General features: G+C 49.5%; 1 protein-coding gene across 1 annotated transcript; it reads right to left on the minus strand.

The window, feature by feature from the left end:
- Nucleotides 1-1,901: 1,901 nt before the first annotated feature.
- Nucleotides 1,902-8,972, minus strand: LOC121168238 (ubiquitin-associated protein 1-like). The gene is made up of 4 exons (XM_040998149.1): nt 8,386-8,972; nt 6,263-6,472; nt 2,597-2,698; nt 1,902-2,333 (listed from the first exon to the last, which is right to left on the minus strand). Exons 1-4 carry the CDS (start codon nt 8,575-8,577, stop codon nt 2,199-2,201), a joined length of 639 nt encoding a protein of 212 aa, XP_040854083.1. The 5' UTR covers nt 8,578-8,972; the 3' UTR covers nt 1,902-2,198.
- Between the last annotated feature and the right edge of the window lie 10,177 nt (nt 8,973-19,149).

The raw sequence follows: 19,149 nt of genomic DNA on the forward strand, positions 1-19,149 counted from the left end.
CCCATCTGCCGGCTTATTTCCCAAATGCCTGCAATGGCTGGAATTGAGCCGATCCAAAGCCAGGGGCCAGGAACTGGGAGCTTTTTCTGGGTCTCCCATGAAAATACAGGTTCTCACAGCATTGGGCCATCCTCCACTGCTTTGCCTTGCCATAGGCAGGGAGCTGGAAGGGAAGTGGAGCAGCAGGGACATGGATTGGCCCCCAATGGCATGACAGTGTTTGCAGGTAGAGGATCAGGCAGTTTAGCCATTATGCTGGTCCTAAAAATGTTACAAACTAACAGTTTGCCCCTTGAGGTACCATTTTTAAATTAAGCAACAGCTTTCTATAGCTGAAGAGATTTTGGGGAAGGTGAGAGAGGGATGGTAGGAGAAAGAAGGGCAGGGGTGGGGAGAATGAGTAGGGAACCTGTTAGTAGCCTCTGGTGAGGGAATTTAACAGAGTGGCAGCTGGAAGCCAGATGATCTTATCAGAACATGTAGATGGTTTCAGACCCAATGATGCAGCTTAGAAATGGACTTGACCTTAGCCAGAAGGCTAAGAGGTGATAGAAATGGAGCTCTAACATTAACAGTCTTTTTCAAGCATACTTTCATTTTTGGCAACACATAACTAACTTTATGCCATTTTGATTGTTTCCTCAAATAGCTTTTTTGTGGCAAGTTTCAAGGCCCAACCATATTTTTAATGTGATCTCACCTTGGCAGGCACCGACGCTCAGAGGAAAGTCCCAAGGGCCTAGCTGGGCCTCAGGAAACTGAGGTTCTAGCCCCAAATTTGTCCTGGGCCTGCAGAAACCCACATCCCATTCAAGCAAGGAATCTGTGGCTGAGGCTCCAAGGAATGGACAGTCTGTGTTTTTGCCAGGCCTCAGCCTCAGGGTCAGCCATGTCTGTGATCACTGCTCCAAGTCTTTGCCCAGAGTCGGGGGCAAGGACAGGCTCAATCCTGAGGGGCGCTTCTAAAGGCAAGGTGGCTGGTAATGGAAGACAACCTGGTCCTAACCTCCCCATCCCTGGAAATGGAGAATCTTAGATTGTCAGAGCAGAGGGGAGTCCAGACAGGCAGTTTCCCGAGGGAGACACGCTGGCCATGAGCTTATGACATTGTACAGAGTCCCCAGGGAACTTCCTCCTTAACAAGGATTCCCAAGGGTGCCGCCAAACTGTGCTTTCAACAGCAGAGCAGCCACACACTGGAGCTGGTATGGACAGTAGCCAGGTCTGGAAAATTCTTGACATTTTACAATTATTATTTTTTTAAATTTTATTATCCTATTTTATGCAGTTGAAAGATTTTCCATCTTCCCACTCACTCTGTAAATACCCATGACAGTTGGGACTAGGCAAGGCTGAAGCCAGGGACCAGGAACTCAATCCAGGTCTCCCACGTAGGTGGTAGGGGCCTACCACTGTCCCCTAGAGTGCACAGTAATAGGAAATTGGAAGCCAAAACTTGAATTCAAGTTCACTGATATGGGATGTGGGCATGTGCTTTCTGTTTGCTTGTTTTATTTACTTTCATTTGAAAGGTAGAGCAGAGAGGAAGAGAGATTTTCCATCTATTGATTTACTCCTCAAATGCCTGCCACAGCTAGTGCTGGGTCAGAGCCAGGAACCCCATCTAGGTCCCCCACATGGGAAGCAGGGACCCGAGCACTTGAGCCATCACCTGCTTGCTGCCTCCCAGGGTGCACTTTACAGGAAACTGGATTGGAGATACAGGCAGCATCCTAAGTAGCAGCTTAGCCCTGGAGCCACAGTGCTCATCCCAGGTAGTGGTCATCTTAACGTCTCCCCTGAAGAGAACCTGTGACCTCATCAAGTCTCCCCATATTTTTTCTGGAAGGACTGAAGCCCACAGAGGCCTGGAGCTAGACATCAACAGAATCCAAACCAGGCGCCAGGCCTCCACAGTGAACGTGAGCTTTCCACAGCAGGACTCGGGAGAGCATCTTGTCATTTATTTGTTTTCATTTCCTGAAGATCAAGGTTACTGCCTCACACAGCTGAAGGGGACAGATGCAGGTGCTTTTGACAAGGCTTGTGGAGAAGATGGTGGTTCACAGCTGGGCCCCGCTCTCTCAGTTGGTTTTGTGTTGTCAGTTGCTTTGTTAGTCCAGCTTGACTTGGATAACTCAGTTGGGTTAGCCTCATTACAGGGGCCTCAGCAGTTCCAGGCAAGCAGGTTGGCGCAGTCACGGGGCACAAGCCACCAGCTCCTCTAGAGCTTGCTCCCGATGGTTGCCGTGGACCAGCAGCACCTCCTTTATGCGGTCATGCTGGAAGCCCATGTCGCTGAACTGCTCCCAAAGGCGCAGGAACTCCCCGGCCTGGAGAACAGGAAGCAGCAAGGGCACTAGGGGCTCTGCCCAGGCCCACCATGCCTCCTCCACCCCAGGCCAGGTGAACTTGGTCCTGGGCACTGGTACCTCTGGGGGGGTCTCCCCTTTCCTCCCTCTACTGGTTCCCCTCCCATCATCACTGCTCCTCCATATCCTCCTCCATTTCACTCCTCCTCTGCCCCCCATCCCATCCCACACCTGCTCCTCCTCTCCAGGCCCGCTCCTCCCTGGAGCCCAGGGTCCCTGCTGACCTGGCTCTCTGAGAACTGGAACATCTCCATGGCCTCCTCCACCAGGCCCTCCTCGTAGCCCTGGCGCAGCAGCCGGTCACAGGCGCTGAGGTAGCTGAGAAACTAGGACAGAAGTGAGCAGACAGGGCAGGGTGATGGTAAGAGGGGTGCCAGGGGCAACAGACAATGTGGGTGTGGCAGGTACCCAAGGGCCTTACTGAGGCCTGAGCTCAGGGACAAGTGGCCGGAACAACCTCTGATTAAATTGGTGTGGCACTGAGGGCCAACCAGGAGGAACAGAAACCTCCTCTGAAGACCTGAGGGCAGGTGGACAGTAGGTCCAGTTATCCCAGGCAGAGACTGGAGGCCTGGAGTAGGGCTGTGAGTCCCCATCAAAGTGTATGCAAAACCCAGGCAGGGAGCTGACCAGGCTATGCACCCCAGTGTCTCTCCAGCTTGCCCCAGACAACCCTACATATATGGCAGTATCTGTTAGTTCCTTGCACGCTGGTGAGGGCCCACGTTGTCATGGGAAAGTACACCCCTACCCCAGTCTTTTTTGAGCCCCTATTGTGCTGGGGGCCACACAGGAAGCTCCCATGGGTAAGAGCCCCTATTCAAGTCACTTCCTGCTTGTGATCACTTTCCCCAGGGGCTGATAAGCCTCCCTCTGCACCTCCCAGTTCCAGAACTCAGCCCTGAGCCAGCCTTTCCCTGTTCCTAGGAAGCTGTTCTGGGCCTTGGGCTTCTGGAAGCCCCATGCTTCCCCTGGTACAGTATACACATGGCTTGGGAATCACCTCCCTTCATCCTTCTCATCTCTCAATCACGAACTTCCCACTCCAAGAGGCAGGGGCTGCATCAGCCTCACCGTGTCCGAAGCACAGTGGTGGGCTGCAGGAACTCAATGAAGGCATGCCTGTGTTTATGGAAGAATTAAGCATGACCTGGCTTTGCTGGGGAGATAAACAGATCCAGGGTCATAGTGCCAGGGAAATCACAGCAGGATTTAAGCCTCTAGTCTGGGAGAACGAGGAGTCTGTGTGGATGGGGCTGAGTAGGAAGCACCTGCCCATTTGGGTTATCAGTCTTCCAAATAATTTAGCTCCTACACCGCAGCTTCCAACACAAGCAGTTTCAGTGCAGAAACAGGCTCAGTTTGGAGCTGTTCCGAGGAAACTGGGGAGGGGCCCATGTGAGGCCAGGGATCTGCTTGGAGATCTTCCTGGCACCCCCCAGTTTTGCTCTGAATATATCTTGAAAACCACTCAACTGTGCCCTCCTCTCCCAGGTGAGGACAGTGAAGTGTAGGCAGGGAAGGTGACTCAGCATCCCAGGATTAGTGCTTTGCCTCCCCAAGGGTGCCAGGGGGCACCGTGAGCTGGCTCCACAGCACACAGGAGGAGGGCAAGGGCAGCAAGCAGATATTGTCCTAACCTTGTGGCTCGACACCTACTTGTCCACAGTGGTTCATCCCCAACTCCCCTGCAATGGCTCACGATCTCAAGGATGCTCATTACCACTGTCCTCAAGAGCTTCAAAGAGCAACTGGTACCTGGGCCTCAACTGGAAGCTCTGACATCACAGTCCTGGGATGTGGCCTTGGCAATAGGACTTCTTTTCATGGCTCCCTAGGGCGCTCTGATGTGTAGTCAAATTGAGAATCACTGGGTCAAGGGATGGTTGGTTCTGATCCATGCCAGCTCAGGCTGTATGCTGGAACCTTCCGCAGACCAGTTATGATAACGGGTGGGGGAGGGCCCTTCTAAACAGGGCCTGGGAATCTGCATTTGTAAAGAGTTAGCTGCCCTGTCATCTTTTGGGTCTGTGGGACTGCAGGAACAACCAGGCATGCTCCGAGCCACAGGGCAGTTGAAGACATGATGGCCCCTTTAGGCTGGGGCCTCCAGAAATGACTGTTTCCAAAAACACAGAGCCTGGCTGAGGAGCCCTTCCATGTGCCACGCAGCAGAAACCAAGCCTTGTGGTAGGAATGAAGGATGCACAAGGCTTGCGGCGCCTCCTTTCTTCTCTCTGACTGTCTCTCACCAGTTGTCCTCCTCCACCCTACCCCAGCCCTGGGTCATCTGTCTTACCTCAGACGAGGACTGGCTGCAGCATGCATCTCTGTGGGGGCGGGTGGGGGTTTATGCCATCTGAACTCATAGGCATTGCTTGTTTTAGGGCAGAACTTCACAAAACAGTGGGAGGACACTTAGTGTGGCAGGATGACAGAAGCCATGCTAAGCCCTTCCCCAACCCCAGGGCCTGGCCTCTAACTTCCTGCTGGGGAAAAAGGTCACCAGCTCATCAGGGGCCAGGCAGCTGGTCAGTGGATGTCTCAGGATGCAACGTTCCCAATGTAATGGGTTCTCCTACAGCCCACCCACCAGGAGTCAGGAGCTCAGTACTGGCCTTGGGTCAACTCCAGATAGCTCACAGCAATGGCCTGAGGCCTCAGTCAGGCTCAGGGCCTGGAGGGACTGAGGCAGGATGGCAATGCCAGTGGCTCTGGCCCTGCGCAGCTCTCCTGGCCAGATTCTTAGCCAAGGCCCTGGCTTTTCAGTGGCAGTTGCAGGCTGGGAGAGGCTTTCAACGTATGCTTCAACTGCAAGTGAACCTGGGATGCTCAGAGCAGCAGTGCTGCCACCAACTGGCGACTGTCCCCATGGGCCTCCCTGGGCTTGGAGGCCTCAGCTGAATGGAAATCAGAAAAGCTCACCAGAAATATTCGGGACTGAGGAGCTGGTGCAGGCAAAATGTGTAGTAACCGTTAGCAGCTCGCCCTTCTTTGGGGGAGGCACCACATGGGAAGGCTTCCTCCAGCACAGGGAAGGGGCTGGCATATTCAGAGGAAAGTAGAAGCAGCAGAAGAGGCACAGGGAAGGGGGGAGACTCTCCAGGCTAGAACATGACAGCAAGTTTGAGTTCCAGCTCTAGTCCAAGGATTATTCACTGGACTTTCTCTGCAACCCAGCACTCAACCACTATCAGAAATTGCAGCTTTGCCATTACAGTGTCCGCTAGATTGGAGGTGGGCGGTGGTAGTCCCTCTGTGCTTCCTTTGGCCAAATGGGTCACCTGACCAGCAGTCAACCCAGGGATCAAAGTTCCTTTTCTGTCTTTATCTCCCTCTAGCCTGCCTCATACTTTCTCCTCCACCAAGACAGGTCACTTAAGAGCCTTCCCAATCCTTCCTTCCAGTCTCCACTCCTGAGTCCAACCTGTCCCTCCAGCTGGGAGTACCACTTAGGTCTTCTCTGTGACGTCCAGCTCAGCACTCGGCACCTTCTCGTGCCTGCTGGCTATTTACTGCATTGGACAACACAAAGCTCCTCTTGCATCACGGAAAGTCATATTGTATAGCCATTTACTGCTCCAAAATGCAGCTCCCTGAACCAACTGGGGACAGTGACCAATCCAGGAGCAGAGGATGGCGGCTCCTCAAACGGGCATGGCAGGGTAGGGGTGGGGTTGGGTAGGAGTGGAGAGGTCCCTGATAACATCTGACACAGGAGGTAAGAGGCAGCAGGGTCTGAAACTTGCTCAAAAGTCCCCCCCGCCACCGCCCCGCCAAAAATCACACCACCATTCTGTGGTTCTGTGGTTCTCTAAAGAGAAGGAAGCAAAGCTTTTCCAAGTTCAAGTCTACCTGGTTACAGCTCCTCAGCTTTGGAGCTGACTCACCTGGCTCAGGCTCTGCCTCCCAGTCTTCTGCAGAGCCACGATGGCCCGTCCCAGGGGGTATCCCAGGGCGACCACTGGCCCAATGAGGTCTTGCTCCTCCTGGCTCAGGGCGGACAGCAGATCAGCCGTAGAATCGGGTTGTGACCTGTGGTGGTGGAGAGGCTGTGGTGCCCCCCCAAGAGGTGGCAGACAGGTGTATGGGCTGAGAGACTGAAATACAGGTAGGCTAGACGTGTCAGTTTCTGTAATGGGAGGTGACAGCTGGCTAGGACAGTCACTGCACACAGTGTCATTACCTTGCTAGAGTGTCGGCGTTGGGAGAGTGGAGGGCTTAGAGAACTGCAGACCCTAGCTGCCCACGGAGTTTCCTCCAAGAAGCCAACGCACAGGGGTGTTATGAGGTGTGAGATGGTGTGAGAACACAAATCAGCAAAAGACCTGACTTACAGGAACTCAGTTAATGCTAAAGTTCCACCTGTTGCTTAGAATCACGATAACTGCAATGCAACCTCTTGTCTGAGCCAAAATCCAGATGGTAATAACCTTGAAAGCAACACATGTTTGGGACCTGAACCCCTCCGTTCAAAGCTCTCCTTAGTGAGGGCAGTATAGAGATGGGGTGTTTCTTGGCCAGCTTCTTGTGATTGGCTGGGCTGCTGCTCGGCAGGGCAGGCAGCAGGTGGGTACCATGGTCCTGCAAGACCCCAAACAGACCCTGGACCAGGAGTCTGGCAGGAGGGCATTTCAGCTGGTTTGGCTGCCATCACCCCTACCCATAGTTCATGAGGAAGTACTGGTCCCAAGAAACTACTCTACCTCTCCTCCCAAGGACAGCCTGCCTGGGATGCATCCTGGTCCCTGCGACTGAGGGTGGGTGTATGGGTGAGGAGATGGGGAGAGCTATGACTCCCTGCCCATTGTCATCTTCTGGGAGGGTGATGAGTGCCCGCCATCACTGCACCCCAGGGTCTCCCCTCACTTTCCTGGTGGAAAATACCCACGTTGCAGGAGTTGAGTCTACCCTGGTGTCCTCAGCTCCTCTCTGCCTTGGCCTCCTGCCCCACCTGCCCCACTGCACTATTGGAACAGATCAGAAAGAGCAAGCCTGGCATCGGCATCTGGTCTCCAAGGTGAGCATGGCCCACCTGCCTCACAGGCCCTCAGCTCCCCCTCTGTGTCTGCTCTAAGCCACCACGTGCAGGGTCACTGGGCCTGCTCCAGGGGCATGAAGACCAGTAGCTTAGTGACTTGCCTAAGGTCACGCATCAGAGAGCAGGTCTCAGGCTGGGCTTTCAGGTCGACTCTCTCAGCTTTACTCTGCAGCCTGTGTGGGGCTGCCAGTCCCGACCCAGCCCACCTGCTCTGAGTGCAGATCTGTGTGTGCAATCTGAAACTTTCTTGACCCAGAGGGGACCTTTCAGAGGCAAGGGATACAAAGCAGTGGATAAAACCTCAGGTGCAAGGCCTCTGGAGGGATAAGGTGGGAGGCCTGAAGTCGACTTTATCCAACCTTACTGTACACTCACTCCTGCTGGGTGTTCTCTCTGGGTCATCACCACCATCCTGAAGCCTGTGCAGCTTGTAGCATCCTGGCCCTACTCTTTCAACACCTGACCCTCCCCATATGGTGCTAGGGCCTGGTCCCATTACCCTTCGACCAATCCTTCTTGTCTGCTGGGCTTGGCTTTCTCTCTCTCCACCGGGGTGGGGCAGGGGGAGCAGATGCAGCGAGGGTACTACAGGGAGTCACTGCAGGGATAAAACCCTCTGCAAAGCCAGCCTCATGGAGAGCCCCAGATTTTTCACTTGGACATTTGCTGAGCATCCCCTATGGGTCAAATCGAATGCGAGGCTCTCTGGAAACAGAAACACCACCTGGTTCCTGCCTGGGGAACTCACCATCGTATAGGAGAGGGACAAGGGGTGGGTCTTGGCCATTAGTGGACTTAGTGCCCCCGCAGAGGCAAAGCAAACACAGCGGGAAAAGGGGTGCGGGAGGAAGGGCTGAGAGGGCTGAGGGCCTGGGAGGGCTTGGGGCAGGGGACATCCTAGGGTCCAGGCAAAGGGAGTAGGTAGGAGCAGACAAGACAGAGCTGGCAGCCCCAGCGGGTCAGAGTTCTTACCGCGGCTGTGGGCTTGTGGCTGCGCAGCGGAGGCACAGCGCCGGCCGTGGAGGGTCGGGGTGGCAAGGGGCTCGAGCAGCAGAGGCTCAGAGCACGGTGGCCACGGGGACGGGGCAGTGATGTGCTGGGCCGGGCTGCTAGCCTGCCCTCCGAGAGCCGCCTGCAGATACCTGCTGCCGGCTCCAAGCACATGCTGCACAGCACGCCCACCGAATCCTGGTGAGGGTCGTGTGGACCTGGATCCTCCTCACTGCCGGAGGAGAGCTCTTCTTCATTCTCTTCCTTCACCTCTTCCTCCTCCTCCACTTCCGGCCACTCCTGGCTTTGGCCGGCAGCAGGTGCAGGCTCCAGCAGGTATTCCGGGCTCAACAGCAAGAGCCAGGCCGGAGGTGCCGATGCTGTCCCTGGGTCCTCATGCTGGGGCGGGCAGGGTCCTGGGATGATGGCTTCCACCCAAAAGAGGACCTTCCTTTCCAGGCTGAAGTTATGCTTTTCAGAGAGAAGGCAACATGAGGTCTGTTTCCAACTCCTGGTTTCAGGGACACCAGACAACCCCCCTGCCCTCTACACTGATCATAGCACACCTTCACCCTGGGAGGTAACCTATACCGGGGTCCAGAGATATCCATAACAGTTGGATACCAAAACTCTGCCATGAAAGACAACGGGACTTCAGGATGTCCAAGCCCCTTGGCTCCCCAATCCCGCCCCCCCGCCCCCCGCAATGTGTCCTTGAACAATGAGTGTTCAAAAACTTCCTCAGACTGTCTATTCCCAACCAGGAGGCTTTTGCCTGAGTGCCACTCCTTTGCCACTACCCCGAGATCTGTGTCTGCGCCCCCCCCCCCGCAAACGTACCTCCTCCTGCTGGGGGATCCCTCTCCCAGCCCCCACCACCTCTGAGCGGTCCCCAGAAATGTAGTCATGGCTAATCTCGGCTGAACTCTACTTAGTGGGTTCTGGTGTAACTCCTAGTCCCAGATAATGAATAAGGATCATTGCATTTCATGGGGACAGATGGTGGCACAGTGGGTGGCTGGGCTGGTTTGTCCCTGTCCTCTGCTTTCTCCCAAAGACAGAACCAGGGAGCAGGAGTTTAGTCCGGCACCATGTACCTGGTCCCTTTTCCAGTTCTCCACTCTGGCTTCAGCATCCGTGACTTTGGAAACTAGTGGTGATAGCTCAGATAATCAGGTTCCTGCCACCCTCATGGCAGACCTGAATTGCATTCCTGGCTCCAGCCCTGGTTTACTCCAGGAGCGAACCAGCCAATGGAAGCTCCCTGTGTCTCAGTCTCCCTGCCTCTTCCATTTTAGAAACTCAACTGGAACCCATGTAAAAAATCCAATGTAATAATTTATAAATGAACTACAACTGAATATCCTCATCACCTACCTTTAAAATTAACAAGGGGGTATGCACTTGGCTTTATGGCTGAGATGACTACATTCCACATCAGAATGCCTGGGTTCAATATGTGTATCTGGCTTCCGATTCCAGCTTTGCTCATGCAGACCCTGGGGGTTGTGGTGATAGCCCAGGAAACTGAGTCCTGCTATGCTGGGAGACCTGGCTTCAGCATAGCCCAGGCCTGGCCACTGTGGGCATTTGGATATTGAATCAGAAGATGGGAGAATATTTCCTATCTATCCATCCTTTTTTTGTCCGTCTCTCAATTAATTTTTTAAGAAGACTTTTTAAATTATTTATTTATTTATTTATTATTGCAAAGTCAGATATATATAGAGAGGAGAGACAGAGACAAAGATCTTCCGTCCGATGATTCACTCTCCAAGTGACCACAACGGCTGGAGCTGTACCAATCAGAAGACAGGAGCCAGGAGTCAGGAGCTCTTCGGGGTCTCCCACACAGGTGCAGGACCCAAGGCTTTGGGCCGTTCTCTACTGCTTTTCCAGGCCACAAGCGGGGAGCTGGATGGGAAGTGGGGCTGCCAGGATTAGAACCAGTGCCAACATGGGATCCAATTCATACAAGGAAAAGACTTCAGCTGCTAGGCCACCATGTGGGGCCCTCTCAATTAAATTAAAAATTCCAAAAGTATCAAAGCTTCAAATATATGCTATGAACCTATCAAAGTACTAAAAAAACAGGAGAGAATTCCTTTTCACAATCTCAGGCAGACAAAGCCTTTTTTTTGCCTTAGATCAAAATCCTGAAGCCAGGACAGACATGTGCCTTGGCAGCTAAGACACTGCTCGGAGTCGTCACATCCTGACTGACTGGCCTCAAGTCCTGGCTCTGCTCTGGATTCCAGCTGCCTGGTCATGGGACCCTGGGAGAGAGTGGGTGATGGGTCAAGGACTCGGGTCTCTGTCACCCATGGGAGGGATCTGGATGGAGCTCCAGGTCCCTGATTTCAGCTTACCCCAGCCCAACTCATATGGAAATGAACAAGTGAATGGATGATCCTTTTCCCTTTCTCATGAAACTTTTAAAAAGTCCAAAAGATAATTCTACCACACAAACACAGAAATTTTGCAAGGCCAATATGCCCTGTAAACAAAGTTAAAAGACCAATGAGAAACTTAGTGATGGTGGGGTGGGGGGCAGCTCTCATATCACAGACAGAGAATGCCTAGAAATGGATGAGGAAAGGCCACAAGCCTAACAGAAAAATGGGCAAAAGTAATCCACAAACAAGAAAACACAAATGGCTGTTAAGCATATGAACAGCTGTTGGCCCTCACTGCTCATAAGAGAAAGACAAATTACAACTCTGCCAATATGTCACCTGCCTGATCCTGGACAATTCCAGTTGGGCAGGAGAGACTGGGAGGAAAAGACTTGCCAAACTATGGGGCCCAGCGTCATGGCCTAGCGGCAGAAGTCCTTGCCTTGAACACGCCAGGATCACATATGGGCGCCGGTTCTGGTCCTAGCAGCCCTGTCCCGCATCCAGCTCCCTGCTTGTGGCCTGGGAAAGCAGTCAAGGACAACACAAAGCCTTGGGACCCTGTACCTGTGTGGGAGACCCAGAAGAGGATCTGGGCTTCTGGCTTTGGATGGGCGTAACACCGGCCATTTCAGTCAATCATCGGACAGAAGATCTTTCTGTCTTTCCTCCTCTCTATCTCACTTTGCAATAAAAATAACTAAATCTTAAAAAAAAAAAAAAGACTTGCCAAAAATGTGGGCTGGAGTGTAGGTCAATAGCTCAGGGGAGAGCAATCTGGCTTTACATCAAACACTCTTGGACATGTGCTTGTAATTCCCTCCAGCGTTATTTGCAATGGTGAGAGAACCACCCGAACTGTTCATTCAGGGGGGCCTGGCTCAACAGTGTGACACAGCCATGTGGTGTGCAATAAAGACACTGTTGAAGGAGTTTCCCACAAACTGATACAGAAAGATCTTAAATATATAATTAAGTGAAGAAAAAAAAAAGCCCAAGAGGAATTGTCAAGGAGGAAATTGTATTTTCTTGCATATAAACCTAAAGACTCTCGGGAGGAATACATTTAAAAACGAGTAACAGGGACTGATATTATGGCATACAGGGTTAAAGCACCACTTGCTATGTCCATATCCGATACTGAAACACTAGCTCCAGTCCCAGCTGCTTTACTTCAGATTCAGCTTCCTGCTAATGTTCCAAGAAAGTGGCAGATAATGGCCATCTGCGTACTTGGGTCCCTGCTGCCTATATGGAAGGTGGTATTCTGGTCTCCTTGCTTTCAGCCCAGCCATGTCTGTTACAGAGTGAATCACTCTCTCTCACCCTTTCTAGATTACTCTGTTTTCAAATAAGTAAATGTATCTTTCTTTTTAAAAATGAATAATAGAAGTTATCAATGAGGGGGCAGAGAGGGAATAGGGCAGACAAAAAGGTGTCAGAGGCAGGCCTGACACAATAGCCTAGTGGCTGAAGTCCTCGCTTTGCAAACACGGGATTTCATATGGGCACTGGTTTGTGTTCCAGCTGTTCCACTTCCCATCCAGCTCCCTGCTTGTGGCCTGGGAAAGAAGTTGAAGACAGCCCAAAGCCTTGGGACCCTGCACCCAAGTGGGAGACCCGGAAGAAGCTCCTGGCTCTTGGTTCCAGATCAGTTCAGCTCTGGCTGTTTCTCCTCTCTGTAGATCTGCCTTTCCAACAAAAATAAATAAATCTTTAAAAAAAAATGTTAAGGGTAGGTGGACTGATTGTGAGTCTATTTTTATGAATTAAGTTTGATTATAACACGACTAAGGTCACGTCTAATGGTTATATTGTCTTCGGATCTTTCTTTTTTTTTTAAGATTTATTTATTTTTATTGCAAAGTCAGATATACAGAGAAGAGGAGAGACAGAGAAGATCTTCTGTCCGATGATTCCTTCTGATGATTTTTCCATATCATTGTATCATATAGCTATGTATTATACATAAAATATATCTCCACTCATTTTAAAACCACATGAATGTATTTTCTCTTAAAAGACAGGAAAACAGGCCTGGCATGGTGGCCTAGAACGTGCCAGGATGCCATGTGGGCACAGGTTCTAATCCCGGCAACCCCAGTTCCCATCCAGCTTCCTGCTTGTGGCCTGGAAAAGCAGTCAAGGATGACCCAAAGCCTTGGGACCCTGCACCTGTGTGGGAGACCCGGAAGAGGATCTGGGCTCCTGGCTTCAGATTGGCGCAGCTCTGGCTGTTGTGATCACTTGGGGAATGAATCATCAGACTGATATTCTTCTCTGTCTCTCCTCCTCTCTATATATCTGACTTTGCAATAAAAACAAAATATATCTTTTTTTAAAAATTAAAAAGGGCAAGAAATTAAAGCAAAACTAAATCAAAATTGCCTTGTTGAGGCGCTCACTGTGGAAGAGAGGTCTCCATGGAAGGCAGCAGGGTGGAGGGATTGGATGTGATTTGCGGTCTGGCAGACTTTGTCAGAAACATTGCTGTGTCCCTTGGAAGCTGTGTGGCTTGGCACTCACATGAGTGGAAAATTTATTTTCCTGTGCCATGGTACAGGAATACTCATCTGCTAAAATGTCCTCCAAAAGAATTAAAGAGGGGTGGGCATTTGAAGCAGTTGCTAAGATGCCATTTGGGATGCCTGCACCACACATCAGAGGACCTGGGTTTAAGTTCTGGCTTCTCTTGCAATTAGAAGGAAGTATGTGATGGTTAAATACTTGGGCCCCTGCCATGCATGTGGGAGACCAAGATGGAGAGCCTGGCTCCTGGCATCAGTCTGGTCTAGCCCTGGCTGATGTGGCTATTTGGGGAGTAGACCACAGGGCTGATTTTGAAGCATAAAGGATTAATGCTGGCATCCCATATGAGTGCTGGTTCCTATAATGTGTCTGGGAAAGCAGCGGAGGATGGTCCAAGTTCTTGGGATCCTGCAGCCACATAAGAAACTCAGATGAAGTTCTCAGCTACTGGCTTCAGCCCTGTCCCCACTGTAGCCAGGGATCTGTAGCAGCAGATCTGTTCCCTCAAACCACTCAAGATCCTGCCTGACCCTTGCAAATGCCTCCTTTTCTGATTGTGTGCTCTGCGCCTCACTTCCCCAGCCCACCCCTTGCCACACACACTTCCATTTCTGCCTTTAAAGCTTCCAGTCCTATTCTTAGCTCTGACATGACCTGGCCAGACTGAGGACCTGAATTTCTGGCTTATCATTGACACTAAAATGGGATATAATCCTTTCCCTTCTCTGGATTCCACATTCCTTGCATACAAAAGGAGTGAGAGTAGAGCCAGATGCCCATACTTCTCCATGAAGTGCCCTCAGGTGGTGGAGCAGGAACACAAAAAGGCCTAGAACACACAAGGCCAGCCTCATAATTCTTGGCAATCTTAGCTTTAATTTTTTTTTTTTTTAATTCACAGAATTTTGCAACCTATCCCTGACATAGCTGTGTTCCATTTAAAAATGCAACAGGGGCCTGGCGGCATGGCCTAGTGGCTAAAGTCCTCGCCTTGAACGCACCAGGATTCCATATGGGTACTGGTTCTAATCCCAGCAGCTCCACTCCCCATCCAGCTCCCTGCTTGTGGCCTGGGAAAGCAGTTGAGAATGGCCCAAAGCCTTGGGACCCTGCAACTGTATGGGAGACCCGGAAAAGGTTCCTGGTTCCCAGCTTCGGATCGGCATAGCACTGGCCGTTGTGCTCACTTGGGGAGTGAATCATCGGATGGAAGATCTTTCTGTCTCTCCTCCTCTCTGTATATCTGACTTTGCAATAAAAATAAATACATCTTTAAAAAAAATGCAATAGTTTGGCCTGCTCGGATCTTGAAGTAAACTTAACTCTCCAGGAAGTTGACACTTGAGGCTACATGGAATATCAGCACTCACACCTGTCAGCAGAGCGAGCCATGGGACATAATGGAGTTACTCCGAGGTCACCTGTGGTCATATGTGCTGTTCGCATCCCTGCCTCTTGGTGTGTCCTACATAACTGCCCCTTCACAGAGGACTCTGAAAACTGCATCTTAGCCTGACCAAGTGATTCCAATGATGGAATGTCAGCTGCAGTAGGCTGACAGGGAAGAGAGGAACTGGAGCATTCTGACAGTAACTCTCATACACATCACACAGGCAGCCTCCAGTTACCCCAAAATTTAAAGCAAGACTTGCTCAAGTAATCTTCAATGCCCAGCCACCAGCATGCCTTTTCCTCTGCTGGATTATTCTCAAACTCCTTGGATTATACAATAGCCAAGCTGCCCTTTACTTATTTTTAAGAGTTATTTATTTTTATTGGAAAAGTGGATATACAGAGAGGAGGTGAGACAGACAGGAAGATCTTCTGTCTTATGGTTCACTCCGCGCAAGTGGCCTCAATGGCTGGAGATGAGTCAATCCAAAGCCGGGAGCCTGAAGACTTCCTGGTCTCCCACTTGGGTGCAGGGTCCCAAGGCTTTGAGCTGTCCTTGACTGCTTTCCCAGGCCACAAGCAGGGAGCTGGATGGGAAGCAGGGCCGCTGGGATTAGAACTGACATCCATATGGGATCCCGGTGCATGCAAGACAAGGACTTTAACCACTACACTATCGTGCCTGGCCCCCTTTACTTATTTTTAACTATTTGTCTATTCATTTGCTAGGCAGAGAGAGGCTAAGTACTGTCTTACTTCCCAAATGCTCCCAACAGCTGGGACTGAGTGGAAACTATAGCCAGGTGCTAAGAACTCAGTCTGGCTTTCTCATAGGGGTGGGAATATTTATGCTCTCACTACTGCCTCCCAGGATCTGAATTAGCCTGGAATTAGGAGCAGGAGCCAAAGAGCAAATCCATCCACTCCTAACCACTAGGCTAAAGGCCTTCCCCCAAACTGCCCCTTACAAACCAGGAAGAAGACTCCTTTGGACTGAGCCCCAGACCCAGAGATGAGTAGAGAGACAGGCAGAGACACACACTTACCATAGAACCCAGCAGGAGCTCCCTGCAGTCTGGGACACTGAGCTCTGGCCCAGGGACAGGCTCTGTGTCTGTCACAAAGCCACTGGGGACCTTGAAGGGGACACCATCGAGGGCATTCATCCTGTCTGAGAAGAGTGGAGATGGCTTAGCAGGGCTGGGGCACGCCTCCTGGTGACAGGCAGAGACTTCCAAGTCCTGAGGACCAGGCACAGGCCTCAGACGGCTTCACCACTTCCCTCTGTGGTTGCTTGACTGAGCCCCACACAACTGGAAAGGAAGAGGCGAGGTGATGAGTTCTGCAACAGGAGGAGGTAAATGGAAGCAAGAGCATACACATGGGCAGGGCTGACTATTTCATATTCCAAACCATATTAGTTTTTCTTCAAAAGAATGATCCACAATACTTAACTCCAAAACATTTCATTCAGAGTTGTAACCCGAATGTTTAAGGGAGAAATTACATCAGTTACACAAACTCTTCCCTAGAAGAAGCATGAAATACCTGTAACTTGTTTTGATTCGAGCATAACCTTGATACCAAACAATAAGAAAACTAGAAGCCAATCTCTCATGAACCATAGATGCAAAACTTTATACAATACCACCAAGTTGAGTTTATTCCATTAGTGATAGATTGGCTTCACGTTTCAAAATCACTAAATGAGAATAAATGTGAAAAATTCTGTATCTCCATAGATGTGGAAAAATTCTTGATAAAATTAACATCTATTGCAACAAACCTTTGACAACAAGAGAATAACCTCAACCCAACAATGAATATCTCCCAAACATCTGTAGCAAATATCCCACCTAACGGCAAATATTTAAATATACCCCCAAGAGTGGCAATGTGACAAGAATAGCCCCAGCATTTCTTTGAGTCAACATCTGGAGGTACTAGCTTGTGCAAAAAGACAAGGAAATAATACAAGTATAAGGATTTCAACAGGCAGCTTAATGCACTGTGCCACAATAAGAAAGGAAGGAAGGAAGCAAGCAAATAAGCAAGCAAGCAAGGAAGGATGAAAGAAGGAAGGAAAGAGGGAAGGAAATAAATGGAAAAATAACCATTGCTTGTAGGTAATATAATTATGTGAGGAAAATACTGAATAATCTTTGAATAAAAGTCTTATGATTAGTAAGCAAATTTACCAGAGGCATTGGATAAAAGGTCAATGTGCAGAAATCAGCTATCTCTTTACACTTTATTTATGTCACATCTTCTGGGAAAAACTGGTATGATAATCTAAAATGAAATGAAATGAAAAGGGCCAATAACAGTCATGAGAACCTTAAATTAGTAAAAAGGTAGATTTATGCCATCAGGATTTTGGACAAACTTCCTTCAAAATAACAGTAATTCCAAACAGTATGGTAGTGACATGAGATCAATAGAACAGAAAGTCCAGAAACAGATTTATACCCATGTGGATCCTTGATTTATGACAAAATTGACCTCAAAAAGCCTCTGAATCAACTAAATATTTTAAATAAATATTGATATCACAACATTTATACACAAAAAATCAATTCCAAGTAGACTGTAGATCTAAATGTGAAAAGTAAAATACAAAAGCTTGAAAATAAGAGACTATATTCATGGTCTTGGAATGGACAAACCTTGCTTAAACAAATTGCCCAAAAAAGTCTACTGATAGTGGAAAATATTGATGAATTTGAATGGTTAAGAACTTCAATTCATCACAATACACAATTAAGGAAGCAAAAGTAAAAAGTCACACCGGGAGAGGTATTTGCCACACATCCATCTGATAAAGGATTCATATCTGACAGAACTTTCACAAGCAGTAATAAATGAGAAATTTCCATGGAAGCTACACAAAAGGGCATATCCAAATAGCCAATAAACATCCAACTTGTCTAACTTTGCTAACCACCATAAGAATGCTAAATGAATCAGTGGGATTTTGTGTATCACATACACAAAGCTATGAATGATTAAAATCAAACAGCCTGATGTCATCAAGTGTTGAGAATACAGAATCCCTATGTCCTGTTGGTAAGAAAGCCTATTAACATTGACTAACAGTATTTACTATAGCTCGAATTGAAGAACTATAAACTCATTCACATATCACTGCTTGCCTTTGGCTAAGATCAAGCGTAGTATCTGTCCTCATGTAGCATTTACAGCAGCCAAGGATTTGAATTTTTGATGCATTTAAACCTTGTTAAATATGGAGTGACACAGAATTTAAACTCATGACTGCCTACAATATAAATCTAGACTCCTGACCAGAGTCCAGCATTTTTGCAAAACAAGCAGAGCTTACCAAGGGAGTGTGCATCAGGAAGACCTCTGGCTCCACACAAGCTGTCAGTTCTGCCAGGATGATGCAGAAGCCTTGCTTCTTAGGGTCACTGTGTTGTCAACCTCCCGCCGTGTGTCCCTGAGCCCCCATTTGTGAGCACGTCATGTAGAGAGGGAGGGTGAGTCATCTCAGTGCAGAGCAGTCAAATGAAGGCAAGTAGGCAAATCCCTTAATTCCCTCCTCTCCTCCCCCACCTGTCCACTCCCATCAGCATCTTCCCCGTGGGACTCAGCAGGCTTCTCCACCCTGCGCCTGCAGCCTGTCTCTCAGCACGTCAGGATGTGGCTCTGACGCAGCTCCCAGGATACAGCCTCTGGCAGCAGCTGGTCAACAAATTGCCCCTTCAGTGAAATCTTACAAAGCACTTTTGAAGCCTAAGACTTAGTTATAGGACTGAGGTGTGTTAACCAAGTTTTGATAGCCTCAGGCTCATTACTTACATTGTCAGCCATTGTTCGAATTTTGAGCTATTTGGGAAGGTCACAGTTCCACTTAGATTCGAGTGTGAACTGCTTGCTATCCCACCTTCAACCCAGCACCTACCTCCTGAAGGTGCTATATACTCAGCCTGACACTTGCTTCTTGGGAAATTTCAGTTTGAGGATTCTGCCAATCACTTTAAGTCTTTAAGATGTATTTGAAACTGTATTAAACACTAAGTCACAGAGAATTTAAGCTCGCAATAGCCTATTTTGCACACACACAATTTTGTGACTCAATTGGTAAGTGTTTCAGGGTAAGATGTGATCTGCTTAAAATAGCTCTTAAATTCGGGGTTCCCTTGCTATGTACAAAATGAGAGGTACAGATCAGTAATAATGTTCCCCAGAGGAAAGAGAATGGTCTGCTCCTTCTGGTGTTTTGAAAACAGATGGGGCCTCACTGAGAACTTGGAGGCTGGGAGAACAGCCTGTGAGTGGGGAAAGGGTTTGCTGGAGAGCAAGATTCCAGGGAACAGCTGGATCAAGTCAGAGGTAGGGAATCCAGCATTGTGGCACAGTGGCCTAAGCTGCTGTCTGTGACATCAGTATTCCATACGGCACTGGTTCA

Source organism: Ochotona curzoniae, unplaced genomic scaffold (assembly GCF_017591425.1).
Source record: "Ochotona curzoniae isolate NIBS_2020 unplaced genomic scaffold, NIBS_Ocur_1.0 patch79, whole genome shotgun sequence".
NCBI classification, from domain to species: domain Eukaryota; kingdom Metazoa; phylum Chordata; class Mammalia; order Lagomorpha; family Ochotonidae; genus Ochotona; species Ochotona curzoniae.